A 15,207-nucleotide genomic window follows, 5' to 3' on the forward strand; every position below is an offset into this window, starting at 1 on the left:
GTTCGTTTTGCTTTCTTACAACGTTACGTTAATGTTAACGTAACCTTACATTTGCTAGGAGGCTAGCTGTCTTATGCCGCGTTTCCACTACACAGCCTCGCTCGGCCCCGCTCGGCCTCCTTTGGCCGCGCCCGGCCTCGTTAGGACCAGCTCACTTTGTGGCGCGTTTCCATTACAGTTTAGGAACCGGGTCAGTATCTATAGTAACAGTGTAGGCGGAGCGACGCTGCTTAAAACTGCCGTGACGTCATCTTCAATGCGACACAACAATGGAGATGTGAAAGCGATCGTTTGCTTGTTTTTTGCTGTGTGGTTTATTATCACAAGAAATAGACAAGAGTTGTTTCGAAAGAGGCGACGTATAGCAAGACGAGGTATAGAAGAAGCTGACGCGAGAGTTCGGGCAGTCCTCCTACGCCGCAGAGACTACAGGACGACTCGAATCACTACTAACTACAATGCTACTTGGTAAGCTAACGTTCGCTAACTAGCAATGTGTTTAGGCTCACTCTCCCTATACGACCAAAGTATTTCAAGTATTTAATTAATTGTAGCTACCACTTTTACGTATTAAAATATGTATGCTTTTGTTTGTGTATTTCAGAAGTTACCGACCGAGCTACCGAGTGGTGGAATGTGATTGTTCCATCTTTCACACACTCAGTGGGTGGAGAACTTCAGGATGCCTGAGGAAAACCTACGTGTAATACCTAAATATTCATTGTATTGTATTGAACATAAATACATCTTTTCTTTTTCACATACATGTGTTTGTCAAATTATTTAAACCAAAAAAATGTTATCAGAATTGACTATTTAGTAAATATTTGAATTTCAAGCACAAGTACTGCCCCCATAATAATAATCTAATAAATTAAGCAAATATCAAAGCAAACTATAAACATAAATACAAAAGTGTAAAACACAACAGAACTATATTCATAAATGCAAGTGTAAAAAATTGTTAACATGGATGGAGGCTAAAGTATCCACAGCATAAAATAATATGATTATGATGGTTTGTCTGAAAGACACAGCCTCAAGGTTCAAGGTTTTTTATTTTGTCATACGAACATAGCTAGTGTAGTTATGACAATGAACATCTTAGGTCACAGGCTCCTCCAACAGTGCAACACAATAACCCAGATCAACAGAAATATAGTGCAAGTAAATATTAAGCGCTGTGCACCGCTCTCTTTGTATAGGTGTTTTCTTTTGTTCTCTTCTCTTTGAAATATATAAGCAATGTGTTTGAGTCTAGCACAACGAGGGTATTACAATTGAGTAATTTTTCTACATGTATTTATCATGTATTCTTAATACCATTATGTAATGTTATGTTTTAGAGGAGGACCTCAAGCTAGCAAACTCAATTTCAAACAGTATGCAGAGTTGTCCTGCTAAAGAGTTAAAATGTATTATTTAACCAAGTATTTATTCTCTTATTTGCTTTAATTGCAACAGATGATAAAGGTTTCACTGTGATAAGTATTCTCTTAAATCCATAAACCCCTGTACAGTGCTTTGTGGACGATGGTGTTTATGATATTTCTGACTGCAGAGGGACGCCTAGATGATGCCATCTTTCTGTGCGATCGCTGGTGGGTGCAATTATTTATCAACAAGCAATAAGATAAGACATGGCATTGATTCTGCTGGGCCAGTTGCCGTTCCTGCAGGGCCAGATCCTCTCCTCCTCGGTTTGTGCTGTTGATGCAGAGGACGTTGTGTCCTCCTCGCTGTTCCTCCTCGCTAGTCCCAATGTAATCATCTAGAACAGAAACATGACTTGTAAATTCCACAAACTACTGCAGCACAATACTATAAATAGCAACAACAACTATAGAAAAGACAAACTGAACGTAAACAATGGCACATATGGTGTTAGCAAACAATAGCTCTCGCTAATGCTATCTGCCTAGCTAGCCTTCGGGGCTCCATCGGGGTTGTCGAACATAAATGTAAGGATAAAATAGACTTATTTGTTAGAAGTGAGCTTTAAAACAGATAGGGACACAAAGCAGGGACACAAAGCAGGGACACAAAGCTTTCAAGCAAATAACACAGCGTTAGCAAAAACGTACCATGCAGACTCCAGTAACGCCGTTGGAGAGTCCAGTGTCTGTGTAGAGACCTCCTGAAAGACTTTGATATTGCGAGTTGTCCCGTCGAGCACCCGCTGGACCTTATCATCTGCAATATAATGGACGTCGTCACTTCCTCGACCGACCATGGTGTGCTTTTCTTTGCCATTGTTGTAGCTCCTCCGTTAACAAAAATGCTGTTTGTAAAAATGGATTATCTCGCGCGCAGATTGTGACGATTCTCTCCGACCAATCAGCAGCCGAGAGCGTTGACGTCACAAACACAGCCCGGTTGCCTCTGGCCCTGGCCCCACGATTTTATGAGGCCAGAAAAACTGAGAATTAGGACCAGCCGGCCGGTACTAGGCCAAGTGGAAACGCAACCACAAACGGGCCGCTGACGTCACAGCCCTCTTAAACCGGGCTGCGCGCTGTAGTGGAAACGCGGCATTAGCTAACAACAGTTAGCCAGGGTTGCCAACTCTCACGCATCTGGCGTGTGACACACGCTTTCACTCTCAATCTCACGCTCTCACGCTGCCCAAACTATTCTCACGCCAAAAACAAGAATACCGAAGACTAGAAACGGTTTTGAAAACTTTTGTCACATAGTGATCGTCTTCTCAATAGAACATCTTTGATAATGTCTTCTGGCCAATCAGAATCACGATAACGGCGTGGTGTTGTTGCAGGAAGTCCCGACGGAGAATACTTTTGCGGTAGTACATCTCTATACATCGACAGCGTGTATGTAATTACATTGCAAATACTGACTTGAGCCCCACCACTGTATGCGTTAGCCCTACCATAGATTACGCAACAAAAATACTCTGGAGCCGCAACTGCCGACCCGTATTGTGCATGCGCAGATCTAAGATCCAGTAGAAATGATAAAACAGTAAAAGTCTGCTGCTTATTGTTCTACTAGGCCAAAATAGAGTCAAAGAGTATATGAGAGTGAGAGTGTGTTAATTAATATATTTGGCAGTTTGGAGTAAGTCTGTAGATTTGTTTGTGTGTGTGTGTTTCATGTATAGGCCTCTCACGATAATTAATTTTGTTGGATACATTTTCCCGGAAATTATTGCGATAAACGATAATATTGTCGGCAACGTTGTATGACCATTTTAGACCACTGACATAATGATAATATATAATAATAATAAGTACATCCTTTCAAACTGCTAGTCACATCCTCATGTAAATGGCTGGTTTACCAGCCTGACCAGCCTGACCAGCCTTGTTGGTCTTAGCTGTTTTTTTCAGCAGGGATCATGCAAAATGCACTTTTGTACGTCTTTTATACATGAATATGTGTCCCCGGTGTTTCAGGGAACTCACCAAGTGTCAGAAAACACAACCCTCTCTATTTTCCTCCATACCCAAATCTCTAAAAAAGGGGCTGCAACGGATCTGATAAAAACTGATCCAGATTTGAACACTGTCCTGACGTCAGGACGGTGGCGCTACGGCTATTGGGCCAACTCCACCAATCAGGAGGAGACCGCCACGGCCATTGCCGTTCGAAAGCGCTGGAGACGCTGTAGTACATATGCCAGGCCAGTAGATGGTGCTGGTGTTGTAAACTTAGCTGTAGCCCTATTTTTAGTAAGCTAGTCACACGGTATCATATGAGGACAAACCTTTGCCCAGCAGAGAAGGGCACGAATGCGTGAGGAGGCCTCTTGGAAACATTCTCCGGGAGAAATCTCAGTGGGTCAAATACCTGTGTTGACACAAGATGGAAAAACAAACACCAGTGTGGCATTAATCAAACTTTTTCTTAATTTCTCCCATGAACATTTAATGAGTTCATGCTCACGCACACTCCTAATACAGTGAGGGAATAAACCATGCTAGGTCCTAGGAGTCACTCTGTGATATGCTGACATCTCGGACCAGTGGGGGCACTAGGGTTTGCATTAATTGTGCACTAATTGAATGACTTTGACACTTGTGTGGTGGCCCTGAAGTTGGTCTATTCTCAAAAGAAGAAGTATTTAAGATTGTCGCAGACTGACAGACAAAGAATCACCGTCCAACGTCATGTTTTCTGAAATGCTATTGTGTTATGATCCTTAGGGCCATCATACCACGACAGTATATGATTTTAAAACATTTTATGTAGAAGTATCATAGGTTTACTTCTATGGGCACATGTGAGCTTACACATTTAAAAATACTTCCACAGAATGATCTTCTTTACTTACTTCAGGGTTTTCCCAGACAGTTGCATTCCTGTGAAGCGAATACACACTTGTTCCAATAGGACTCCCTTCAAATAAGAGCAAAACAAAAATGTATTTGTAATAAGATTGTGCAGGGAAAAACAATTAATATATTATGTTTGAGACAATTTTGCAAACCTGCTGCTATAATTCAAATCATGAAGGTTAACAGAATAATTTGTTTCAAAGTTAATCTTCATACGATACGATATACTTTATTGTCCCCGTAAGGACATTTTGTTCTGGACTCCGTCCTGCATAGATAGTACTTTATTGATCCCAAATTGGGATGTTTTTGTTGTTACAGCAGGTAAACCAGCCTGACCAGCCTGACCAGCCTTGTTGGTCTTAGCTGTTTTTTTCAGCAGGGCTATCATGCAAAATGCACTTTTGTACGTCTTTTATACATGAATATGTGTCCCCGGTGTTTCAGGGAACTCACCAAGTGTCAGAAAACACAACCCTTTCTATTTTCCTCCATACCCAAATCTCTAAAAAAGGGGCTGCAACGGATCTGATAAAAACTGATCCAGATTTGAACACTGTCCTGACGTCAGGATGGTGGCGCTACGGCTATTGGGCCAACTCCACCAATCAGGAGGAGACCGCCACGGCCATTGCCGTTCGAAAGCGCTGGAGACGCTGTAGTACATATGCCAGGCCTGTAGATGGTGCTGTTCTCACTGAATCTGCCCCTGCACAAACAGAGCTATAAATTGTCAAATTGAGCAAAATTAGTCATGGCTAAAATGCATGATCTGTTTGGTATTTTGAAAAAGAAAAGTATAAATATGCCTTATATAGGTATGGTCCTACACTATATTATTCAAATATAGCATGATAGGTCCACTTTAAGTAAATAAAGTTGCCTTGCCTTGAATGAAATTCATGCAACTCTTAATATTAGATAGTGTGTTTTTAAGTGGCGATGGAGATTATTTGTTGACCCTGCTTTAAAGGATATTTTGCCTTTACAAATGGTGAGCTTTATCACTGCCTGGGTTTTGCTTGAAGTGCATCCAAATGCTGCTGCGTTTTTGCGTTTGGCTCATTTTCCATCCGAAAAACACGTCGTCTACCTGTCCTGTACCACTTGTTATGACTTCTCTCTCTCTCGCATATTCCGTTAAGACCCACCCCATCTCACTCCTCGTGCTGAAACCTACCAATCAGAGTAGGGGCGGGTCTTCACAGAATACGTTTGGGGAACAAAATCAAGCTTTTTAAAAGGCGAGTGGATTTTGGCAGGCAGTGAGTGCGGACCAACGATTGAACGATAACAAGAACGGCTCTCACCAAGTACGACTCGGTTCCCCTCGTTCGTACCAAAGAGCCGTTCAAAAGAATCGGCTCGTTCGCGACCGACACATCACTAGTAGTCATACTCACAGCCGAAGGAGGCTCCCTTCTTTCGGGTGTAAAACCTTTGTCAGGGGTTCCCAAACTTTTCAGCCCGCGACCCCCAAAATGACAGTGCCAGAGACTGGCGACCCCCCACCACGTGAATTGTCAACGGGGGGAGTCTTACTGCGGGGACATTCTACAGATGGCCAGTCCGCCCCTGAAAAATGTCTATGCACACGTTATTAATAATAATAATAATAATAATTAAAAAAAATGTTTTCATCTCGCGACCCCCACTTTGGGAACCCCTGGTCTATGGTGTAAAGTATGAAAATAAGGAGCCACTCCCCACGCCCCTCTGAGAGATATTGGTTAAAAAGAACACTAAGGCGCGTTCACACCGGAGTACTTTTCCCCATACTTTTCCCGTTTAGTTCCGTTAGTACCCCTTATGTCGCGTTCACACCAAAAAGAGTACTTAGTGCCGGGAACTTTTACCCCCATTTTTAGTGCCTGCTGAGAGGTGGTACTCTCCTGGCGACCCCCCACCACGTGAATTGTCAATGGGGGGAGGGGTGCTAGTGAATTGTCAACGGGGGGGCTAATGCTAATAATGCTAATGTCAGCAAATACAATGGCGGCTTCAAAAAAATTTTCAGAGTTTTACGGGCCGTGGTTTGCATTTCGCCCAGCCAATCAGAAATTGGTACTTTTTTCTCCCCAGGATAGTCCCACCTCTCTAGCAGGCAGTAAAAATGGGGGTAAGAGTTCTCTGAACTAAGTTCTCTTTTTGGTGTGAATGCAAAATTCCAGGCACTAACGAAACTAAACGGGAAAAGTACGGGTAAAAGTACTCCGGTGTGAACGCGCCTATTGTCTCCCAACACCTGCATTCTTTAAGTACAACGATTTTACAGCATTCTACATTGTCAATTATTTAGATTGTGTTTAAGTAGTAATATAATATTTCGGAGTAGGGATTGCAGCACAGTGTCAGCTAATCATATGACGACTCAAACCCTACACAGAATGAGAGCAAAGGTAAGCTAAATGTTTTTGCATAACTCCAATCAGGTTTCTCCTGAGGTAAAAATGTACTAGATGCAATAATGCTAATGCAAGGATGCTTCTGACCTGTTAAAGGTCACACTAACATTTCCATGATACATTTACATAAGTCAAGGTGCTCTGTACAAAGCTCAGCTAAACCAGTTGAGATGCATTTATAAATGATTAAATGAAAATGTTACTTAGGTTTTCCTTTTGACGATCACAAAAGTCATATTCCTTTTATATGTAAAGTCAAGTGCGATAAATGTCTCATTAACACAGGTTCCAGTGTAAATAATGATTAGATACTTGATAAAATAGTTAACAGTTAATCACTTCATTAGTATCTGTTTATGATTCTTTGTTAGTTTAAAAGTTTAGTCAAATCATAGAAGAAGTTCCCTTATGAGTCATTTATTTCCCAGGTTTTCTTTCAACAGTTATTTCCATTTTCACTCATGGGTCTACAGGTTTTATTTTGATGTGGAGGCCATTAAGTGAACGAAGCACCAGTCGATTAATTATCTGTGGTGTTTGCGTCGGGTCCTCGATCAGATGGTATCTCTGCAGTGTCAGCGCTGTTGACACTTTCAGCTCGTTCATGGCAAAGTTCTGACCAATGCAGTTTCTGAGTGAGGAAAACAGCACCAATGAGTGGAATATGGTGACAAATTAAGCTTTAAAGTAACATCATATAGGAAGACAGCACTTAAGGTTATGGAAATCAGATGAACAGTCAATACCAAATGATATATATATTTTTGATTGACATAATATTGGAATAGGTTGGACAAGAAGGCAACAGCAACAGCCTTTCAGTAAGCCTTTCGTGTTTGCCAAATATGTTTTTACTGCAGGGCTATTGTATTGTAATGTGTTGTAAACTTAGCTGTAGCCCTATTTTTTGTAAGCTAGTCACACGGTATCATATGAGGACAAACCTTGGCCCAGCAGAGAAGGGCACAAATGCGTGAGGAGGCCTCTTGGAAACATTCTCCGGGAGAAAACGCAGTGGGTCAAAGACCTGTGTTGACACAAGATGGAAAAACAAACACCAGTGTGGCATTAATCAAACTTTTTCTTAATTTCTCCCATGAACATTTAATGAGTTCATGCTCACGCACACCCCTAATACAGTGAGGGAATAAACCATGCTAGGTCCTAGGAGTCACTCTGTGATATGCTGACATCTCGGAACAGTGGGGGCACTAGGGTTTGCATTAATTGTGCACTAATTGAATGACTTTGACACTTGTGTGGTGGCCCTGAAGTTGGTCTATTCTCAAAAGAAGAAGTATTTAAGATTGTCGCAGACTGACAGACAAAGAATCATTGTCCAACGTCATGTTTTCTGAAATGCTATTGTGTTATGATCCTTAGGGCCATCATACCACGACAGTATATGATTTTAAAACATTTTATGTAGAAGTATCATAGGTTTACTTCTATGGGCACATGTGAGCTTACACATTTAAAAATACTTCCACAGAATGATCTTCTTTACTTACTTCAGGGTTTTCCCAGACAGTTGCATTCCTGTGAAGTGAATACACACTTGTTGCAATATGACTCCCTACAAATAAGAGCAAAACAAAAATGTATTTGTAATAAGATTGTGCAGGGAAAAACAATTAATATATTATGTTTGAGACAATTTTGCAAACCTGCTGCTATAATTCAAATCATCACAGGTTCATTTGTGCAAGCTTGACTCAATAAAAATAACTGTTTTCAAAGTTAATCTTCATACGATACAATATACTTTGTTGTCCCCGTAAGGACATTTTGTTCTGGACTCCGTCCTGCAGTTCCGCATACCTTGACCTCAGTGACGTGCGGTGAGGTTCATGGCTGGTGAGGCACTGACTCTTTCAGAGTCAGATTTACAAATATTATAGCCTATTTTGACCTTAATCAAAATATTCTGTTATTTTCAAAAGCTTTTTTAGTCTGATGCTATGATTAATTTTAAACAGACCGATCAACAAAAGGATACCCAAAATCTAAATATTGGATTGTTCTTTCTAAGTAAGATCCCATTTTCATTACAGTTGTGGTCTTACCTTGACTTGAAGATGAATATAAGTCCATGCTATCCTTCTGGACAACAATCTCTATTACTGTTTTGTAAAAGTCCTCCTTATCTTCCTGTAGTTTCAAAAGTCTAGTTTGTTGTTTGCGGTAGAATAACAGTAGCAACAAGAACCTGTGGGCTCACGTGCGCCCCCTTCAGTGCGGCAGAGGTTATGGCTGCCTCTCCTGATGCTTTTTTCATTGCCGTTGTACGATGAGACCAGCGAGCCTAAATATCATATGTGAAATAAGTTATTTAGAGACTATGGATGGCGAGGATAAATGTAATAAAGGGATCTACAAACATTACATTGGTGACCTACAGTGAGATGGGAACAGGCATGCGCTTAGGGCCCGCTTTCCAGCCAGTTTCTGTGGGGTGACGCATTCTGAAGTGAGGCAGAGCTCATCTGTGCCTCACCTCACCCCACAGTAAATGGCTTGAGCGCGCTCACAAAATAAGTGGCCGCGCTAAATTAGTGCCCGCGCTCCAGCAAGTTACTGTGGGCTTACGTGAGGCAGAGCTCGTCCCTGCCTCACTTCTCATCGCTCCCGTAGCGGAGCTCGGCAAATTTGCTGATTTTGACTATAAAATGCGATTGGAATCATACAGAAATCACATTTACACAAGATCAGTGGAGACATTTTATTATTATTATTATTTCGTTTTTCTTTAATTGTTTTTCCGTTACATTGGAGTATGACAGGTGAGGCTCTGCCTCCCCTGCCTCCACTGACTGCACGTCGCTGCTTTACCTTATCTTTTACCACAGGGTATAAACGTTTGATGCATGCAACTGTATGCTGTTTTATTCACATTCATCTGCAAAGAACCATTAAAGACAAACCTGCAGGCAAAGTCCTTCCATCAAAAAAGGTAATGGTCTTGGTGGTGATTCTGGATATTCCTGGTACCGGAGGGTAAAGGCGGAGGGACTCTTTTATGAACATTGTAGTGTATGGAATTTTACTGAGATCCTCCCTAAAAAGTAAACAGACAAGTGTTAGTTCAACAATTGGCAGCACTGACATACATTTGCATTGTTTTCAAATGTAAGCCCACCACTCCATGGTGTCCTTGCCATCCAGGGCTTGAAGGACCTCATCCCGGCACATCTTCTGGTACTCTGGGTGGCAGGCCAGAGAGTAGAGGATGAAGGACATGGCACTGGCTGTAGTGTCATGGCCTTCAAACATGAAGGTGTCCACCTCTGCTTGTATATCTTCATCTGACAGACCCTGTTTGTTCTCATCCTTAAATAAAAGGCAAACTTAAAACATTAGTAATGAACATATTATGTCTTAATGTGACACTACTACTCCAATTAAAAACCGTACAAGTTGCAGGCCTATTGGAATTGGCACAGAAACAGCTAATGTCTGTCGGATCCTTTTACAGGTCAACTGTGTTTGGAAAGAAAGGACATTTTAGTTACCGAGTTACAGAGGTGTCCTTGAGTAGCTTATTGTGTCATATTGATTATATGTGCACAACAGAAATGTATAACTTTTAAGTTGCTGCTCAAGAGTCCCTCATAAGAGTAAAATAACCAGACTGTTGCCTTTGTACCAGTGGCCATTGACCAGTGGCCTCATGCTCAGCATATCAATGCTCATTCGAAAAACCTTCTGCGTTTCCTTTTGCCCTAGTTTTTTGCCCCTTGCAGGTTAAGCACATACAGTATAATATTTGCGTCATCTCAGGTTATAAACATGACACAACTACGCTTTTTTAATGTGCGGCAACTTTAAGACTGTTCATGCTTTAAATATCTCATTACTAAAATGTTCACGATTATTAATTCATTATCTCTATAGAGAGCTTGCTGCTTTGACAATTGCAGTTTTTACGTATGTTGTTTTTTTTCATTGATCAGAAGTGTCTCATTTTGTGAATTCAATACATGGCACATAACATACTCTCGCTAAGAGAAGGATGTCCAGAAAGTCCACGTTTCTCTTTCCCTGTACGCGATCCAGCTCGTTCTCCTCCTTGAGTGCTTCTTTCCTCTTTCGTATGACTTCCCCTTCAAAATAAGAGAATAATTAATGAGCATATCCCCAGTAACTCTTAAAATGCAGCAACCATAAACCTACAGTTTAGAGCCTATACAATTTCGATGTATGGGCAAGCTAAATTCAGTTTTAGATTGTCATGAAGGTAATATCTGTGAACATCTTACCTGTGTGACTGTGAGCCACCTTGCATGCTTTTCTTAGTCTGAAGCCATGTGGGCTGAGGTAGAAAATGAGGTCATTGTGGTATGGAAACATCCTGAACCGCAGGTTAATCAAATAACTGAGCTCATACACTGCCTTGATGTATTCATTTGTTCCGCTGAAATAAGAACGTAGACAAACAGTTCAGACAACTGAGAACATAAACCTGTAATTGTGAATGGCGGGAAAACGTTTGTATGGACTCGCCTCTCGGTCTGACAGTTGCTGTTGTAGCTGAACGCACACTTCATGATGCTGTCCAGTGTCATAAGGCTCACGTGGTTAAACAATTCAAAGGACTCATTGGTTTTTGCATAACTCTCCCATTTGTCCTGGCAACAGTGAAAGAACAGATGTGAGGTCTCAGCAGGACGTGGAAAAAACTTCAACACACTTAGCTGGAACAACTTTGACATAAAATAGCTGCAGCATCTGGAAAGCCTAAGCCTATATTTCCTCCACATCACTTCACCATTGACTACTTATTATAGCACTTTACACAAAAGCATTTTCCTTGTACAAATTATGTGAAATGCAACTTGGCAAAAAAACAGACACTTATTTTATAAACAAAAAAAACTGTCATTAACGTACCAGCATGGTTTTAACAGAGTCTGACATCAGATTTACGTACTGTAGGGTTTCAAAACTTCAAAATGGAAACCTGGGGTCAAGAGCCTTCTGTTGCGAAACCACTTCTGACCATCAGACACCAATAAGCCATCACCTGAAGACAGACAGAGGCAGTATGGATCAGTGAGGGAAGCAGCTTAACAGAAAATACTGTGCAGTAAACCAAAATATGCTGTAGGAGAAAGTAAAAGCAATCTTACCAATCCAAGGCTTAATAAAAGTATATGCCATATTATCTTTTGGCTCTGTTACGAAACAAACAATTACAGATTATGTTACATTGACCTTTGTTTATTGAAATACAGATAATAAACCAATATGAGTCTACATGTATACGACGTAGTAAAAAGCATTGTCAAAAGATGAATTTGACTTAACTGCTACATTGTAAAGGTTTATGACTTCAGTAAATATATAAAACAATGGCTCACACACCTGTAGATGTCAATATAGTTTTCACATAGTCTGGATGGTGAATGCTGAGGAAACAAACAAAGGGTCCAAACCATATCGGGAAAGCATAAGGGTACTGCTGTCCCCATTTCACCATCTTTTTCAAGTCCGACCCATCCTGTTTAAACTGAAAGTGAAAACATAAAAACATAGATTAAGCTTAACCAATATGCTGGAGCCTGAAGAGGACAAAGTTATCCCCTGAGTTGTGATGCTCTATAAATGAATACTCAACTGCTAAGTTTAAGCCTTAATTGCATCCAAATTGTTACTTAAATAAATGTAAAGAAGTTCAAATCAGGGACAACCCAAATTAAATAACACCAATAATAATAATAATAATAATAATAATAATAATAATAATAATAATAATAATAATAACATAAGAATACGCTTTGAATTTCCTTTTTTCGCAGTGTTTTCTCAGGCTTTTCTTATTGCAAATCTGAGTCTGTTGGCACATGATGAGACTGGGGATGACCTTTGACAGTTGCAACACTGGGGAAGCTGCAAAAAGGGACGGTTCATCAATCAATCAATCAATCAATCAATGTTTATTTATATAGCCCAATATCACAAATGTTACATTTGTCTCAGTGGACTTGCAGTGGTTGCATTCATTCTTATTCCTCTGATCAGAAACATGCTAGAGTGAGGACAGGAAGACACATTCTACATCTGCTGCTGAAATGACTATTCTCCCATGCAAATAAACAAATGATATGTTACATTTAATCATCTTTAAATGACAGGGTAGTAAAACGAACATCATTTATATGTGTTTCTTGGAAGTTTTATTTCCATTAGAGTGAAAGAAAACATGGAAGCAAAATAAACCAAAATAACAAGTACATGAAAAAACGATCTTTTTGCCTGTAATGTCCTTAAACAGTAACTTCATACTTTTGATTGTTGGCTGCTCATTTAATAACTATTAATTTGACTAGTTTGTTGTCTGCTCTTGTGCTTAGTGAATACTAAAGAAGACCATTTGTAGAATTCTGTTGAGTATTACACAATTGCGTGAGTGTGAGGGTATTAAAATAAATTGGTCAGTAAGTCAGAGATTCTATTATTATTAATACATTATTAATATTATTATTAATTGATTCTTGCACATGCTTCTGCGTCACTGAGCAGTCATTATACACGTTACCTCCTTTCAGTGGCGACTGGTCATTAGGGGCAGGTGGGGCACAGCCCCACCTAGTGTCAGCAGAAAGTATTACAAATAATGATTACAAAAATGCAAAAAAAAAAATAAAAAAATATATAAAATATATTTTAAGATCATGTTTAATCATCTGATTCGTCTGTACATTGCTGTTTTAGTCTGTGTTCTTCTAATTAGTGTGTCTACAGTCACAGTGTGTGCCTATTGAGCTGTTTAGAGCCATGTGGGACAAAACCTGATTATGCCCCTTCTTCTCGCTGTGAAGTGAACGTTGACTGTAAAAACTACACTGCGCATGCTCAGAGTATTTTGTAATGAAATGTGTGTGGCAAAAAAATAATGACCAGAGGGGCACGGAGCTACCATACCCACCATACGTCATCTCAAATCATTCAGAGCTGATTGGCTGTAAGTACGTGTGCCGCGAAAAGTGTGGTGTGTGAAGAGGAGACGAGAGAGCTGCAGTGGCGCGTCCTAAAACCAGGAAGTAAGCACAAAAAAGCAATGAGATTTCTCCAGAGGATTTTAGAAAATAGCTCGAAATAAGATCTGTGGGAAACGTACCTGTTAGATAAATGCACGTTTTGATTAGCCGGATAACATCCACATGTCTACCCTACTTATATAATTTTTTTATCATAAATCTATGGATTAGATTTATGATAGACTTTTGAAACTACAAGAAGATAAGGAGGACTTTTACAAAAAAGTAATAGAAATGTTTGTCCAGAAGGATAGGCAAATGGACTTCATCTTCAAGTCAAGGTAAGACCGCCATTTTATTGAAAATGGGATCTTACTAAGAGAGAACAATTCAATATTTAAATGATAAAATGACATTTTTTGGGTATCCTTTTGTTGAACTGTCTGTTTAAAATTAATCGAAGCATCAGACAAAAAAAGCTTTTGAAAATAATATTATATTTTGGTTTAGGTCAAAATATAATATTTGTAAACCTGAAGAGTCAGTGCCAGTGCCTCACCAGCCATGAACCTCACTGCACGTCACTGCAGAAGCTTATATATAGACATCTAAGTTTTTTGTGCCCCACCACTTTTGTACATATAAAAACGCCACTGCCTCCTTTAGATGTCCAAAAAGCCAGTGCGACGGTGGTCCTGGAAACAATTCCATACTTTGCATCGCAGCTCTTCTTTGGGCGAGCAAGACTGTCAATGTATAAACAACGGCAACAACACAGAGCACCGCGATCAAGTGGTGCATGTGGGGTAAGCCCATCTGATACTTCACGAAACCCTCAGTTGACTCCATGCTTGCGACTTCCTTGATGATGAGCAGTGATTCACACACCACAGTTTTGTGTGTGTGAGTGTGTGTGATGTAACCACCGGAATGTGGGTGGAGAATGTGGCCCGCCCCGAACACCAGTCTACAGCCGAAGGAGGCTCCCTTCTTTCGGGTGTAAAACCTTTGTCAGGGGGTTCCCAAACTTTTCAGCCCGCGACCCCCAAAATAACAGTGCCAGAGACTGTCGACCCCCCACCACGTGAATTGTCAACGGGGACATTCTACAGATGGCCAGTCCGCCCCTGAAAGATGTCTATGCACACGTTATTAATAATAATAATAATAATAATTAAAAAAAAATGTTTTCATCTCGCGACCCCCACTTTGGGAACCCCTGGTCTATGGTGTAAACTGTAAAGTATGAAAATAAGGAGCCACTCCCCACGCCCCTCTGAGAGATATTGGTTAAAAAGAACACTAAGGTGCGTTCACACCAGAGTACTTTTCCCCATACTTTTCCCGTTTAGTTCCGTTAGCACCCCTTATGTCGCGTTCACACCAAAAAGAGTACTTAGTGCCGGGAACTTTTACCCCCATTTTTAGTGCCTGCTGAGAGGTGGTACTCTCCTGGGGGAAAAAAAGTGCCCCAGTTCTGATTGGCTGGACGAATTGCAAACCACGCCCCGTAAAACTCTGAAA

General features: G+C 40.6%; 1 protein-coding gene across 1 annotated transcript; it reads right to left on the reverse strand.

Annotated features, from left to right (window-relative positions):
• Positions 1 to 7,104: 7,104 nt before the first annotated feature.
• LOC117474631 (cytochrome P450 4B1-like) lies at positions 7,105 to 14,532 on the reverse strand. Its single transcript, XM_034120542.1, is given in 13 exon segments — positions 7,105 to 7,334; positions 7,648 to 7,730; positions 8,215 to 8,279; positions 9,628 to 9,761; positions 9,843 to 10,033; positions 10,700 to 10,806; positions 10,963 to 11,117; positions 11,207 to 11,331; positions 11,594 to 11,635; positions 11,638 to 11,726; positions 11,833 to 11,877; positions 12,068 to 12,212; positions 14,341 to 14,532. Coding segments are annotated over 13 exon segments (1,545 nt in total). The 3' UTR covers positions 7,105 to 7,162.
• Positions 14,533 to 15,207: the final 675 nt, after the last annotated feature.

The sequence above is a fragment of the Trematomus bernacchii genome, unplaced genomic scaffold, assembly GCF_902827165.1.
Source record: "Trematomus bernacchii unplaced genomic scaffold, fTreBer1.1, whole genome shotgun sequence".
In the NCBI taxonomy this organism is placed as follows: domain Eukaryota; kingdom Metazoa; phylum Chordata; class Actinopteri; order Perciformes; family Nototheniidae; genus Trematomus; species Trematomus bernacchii.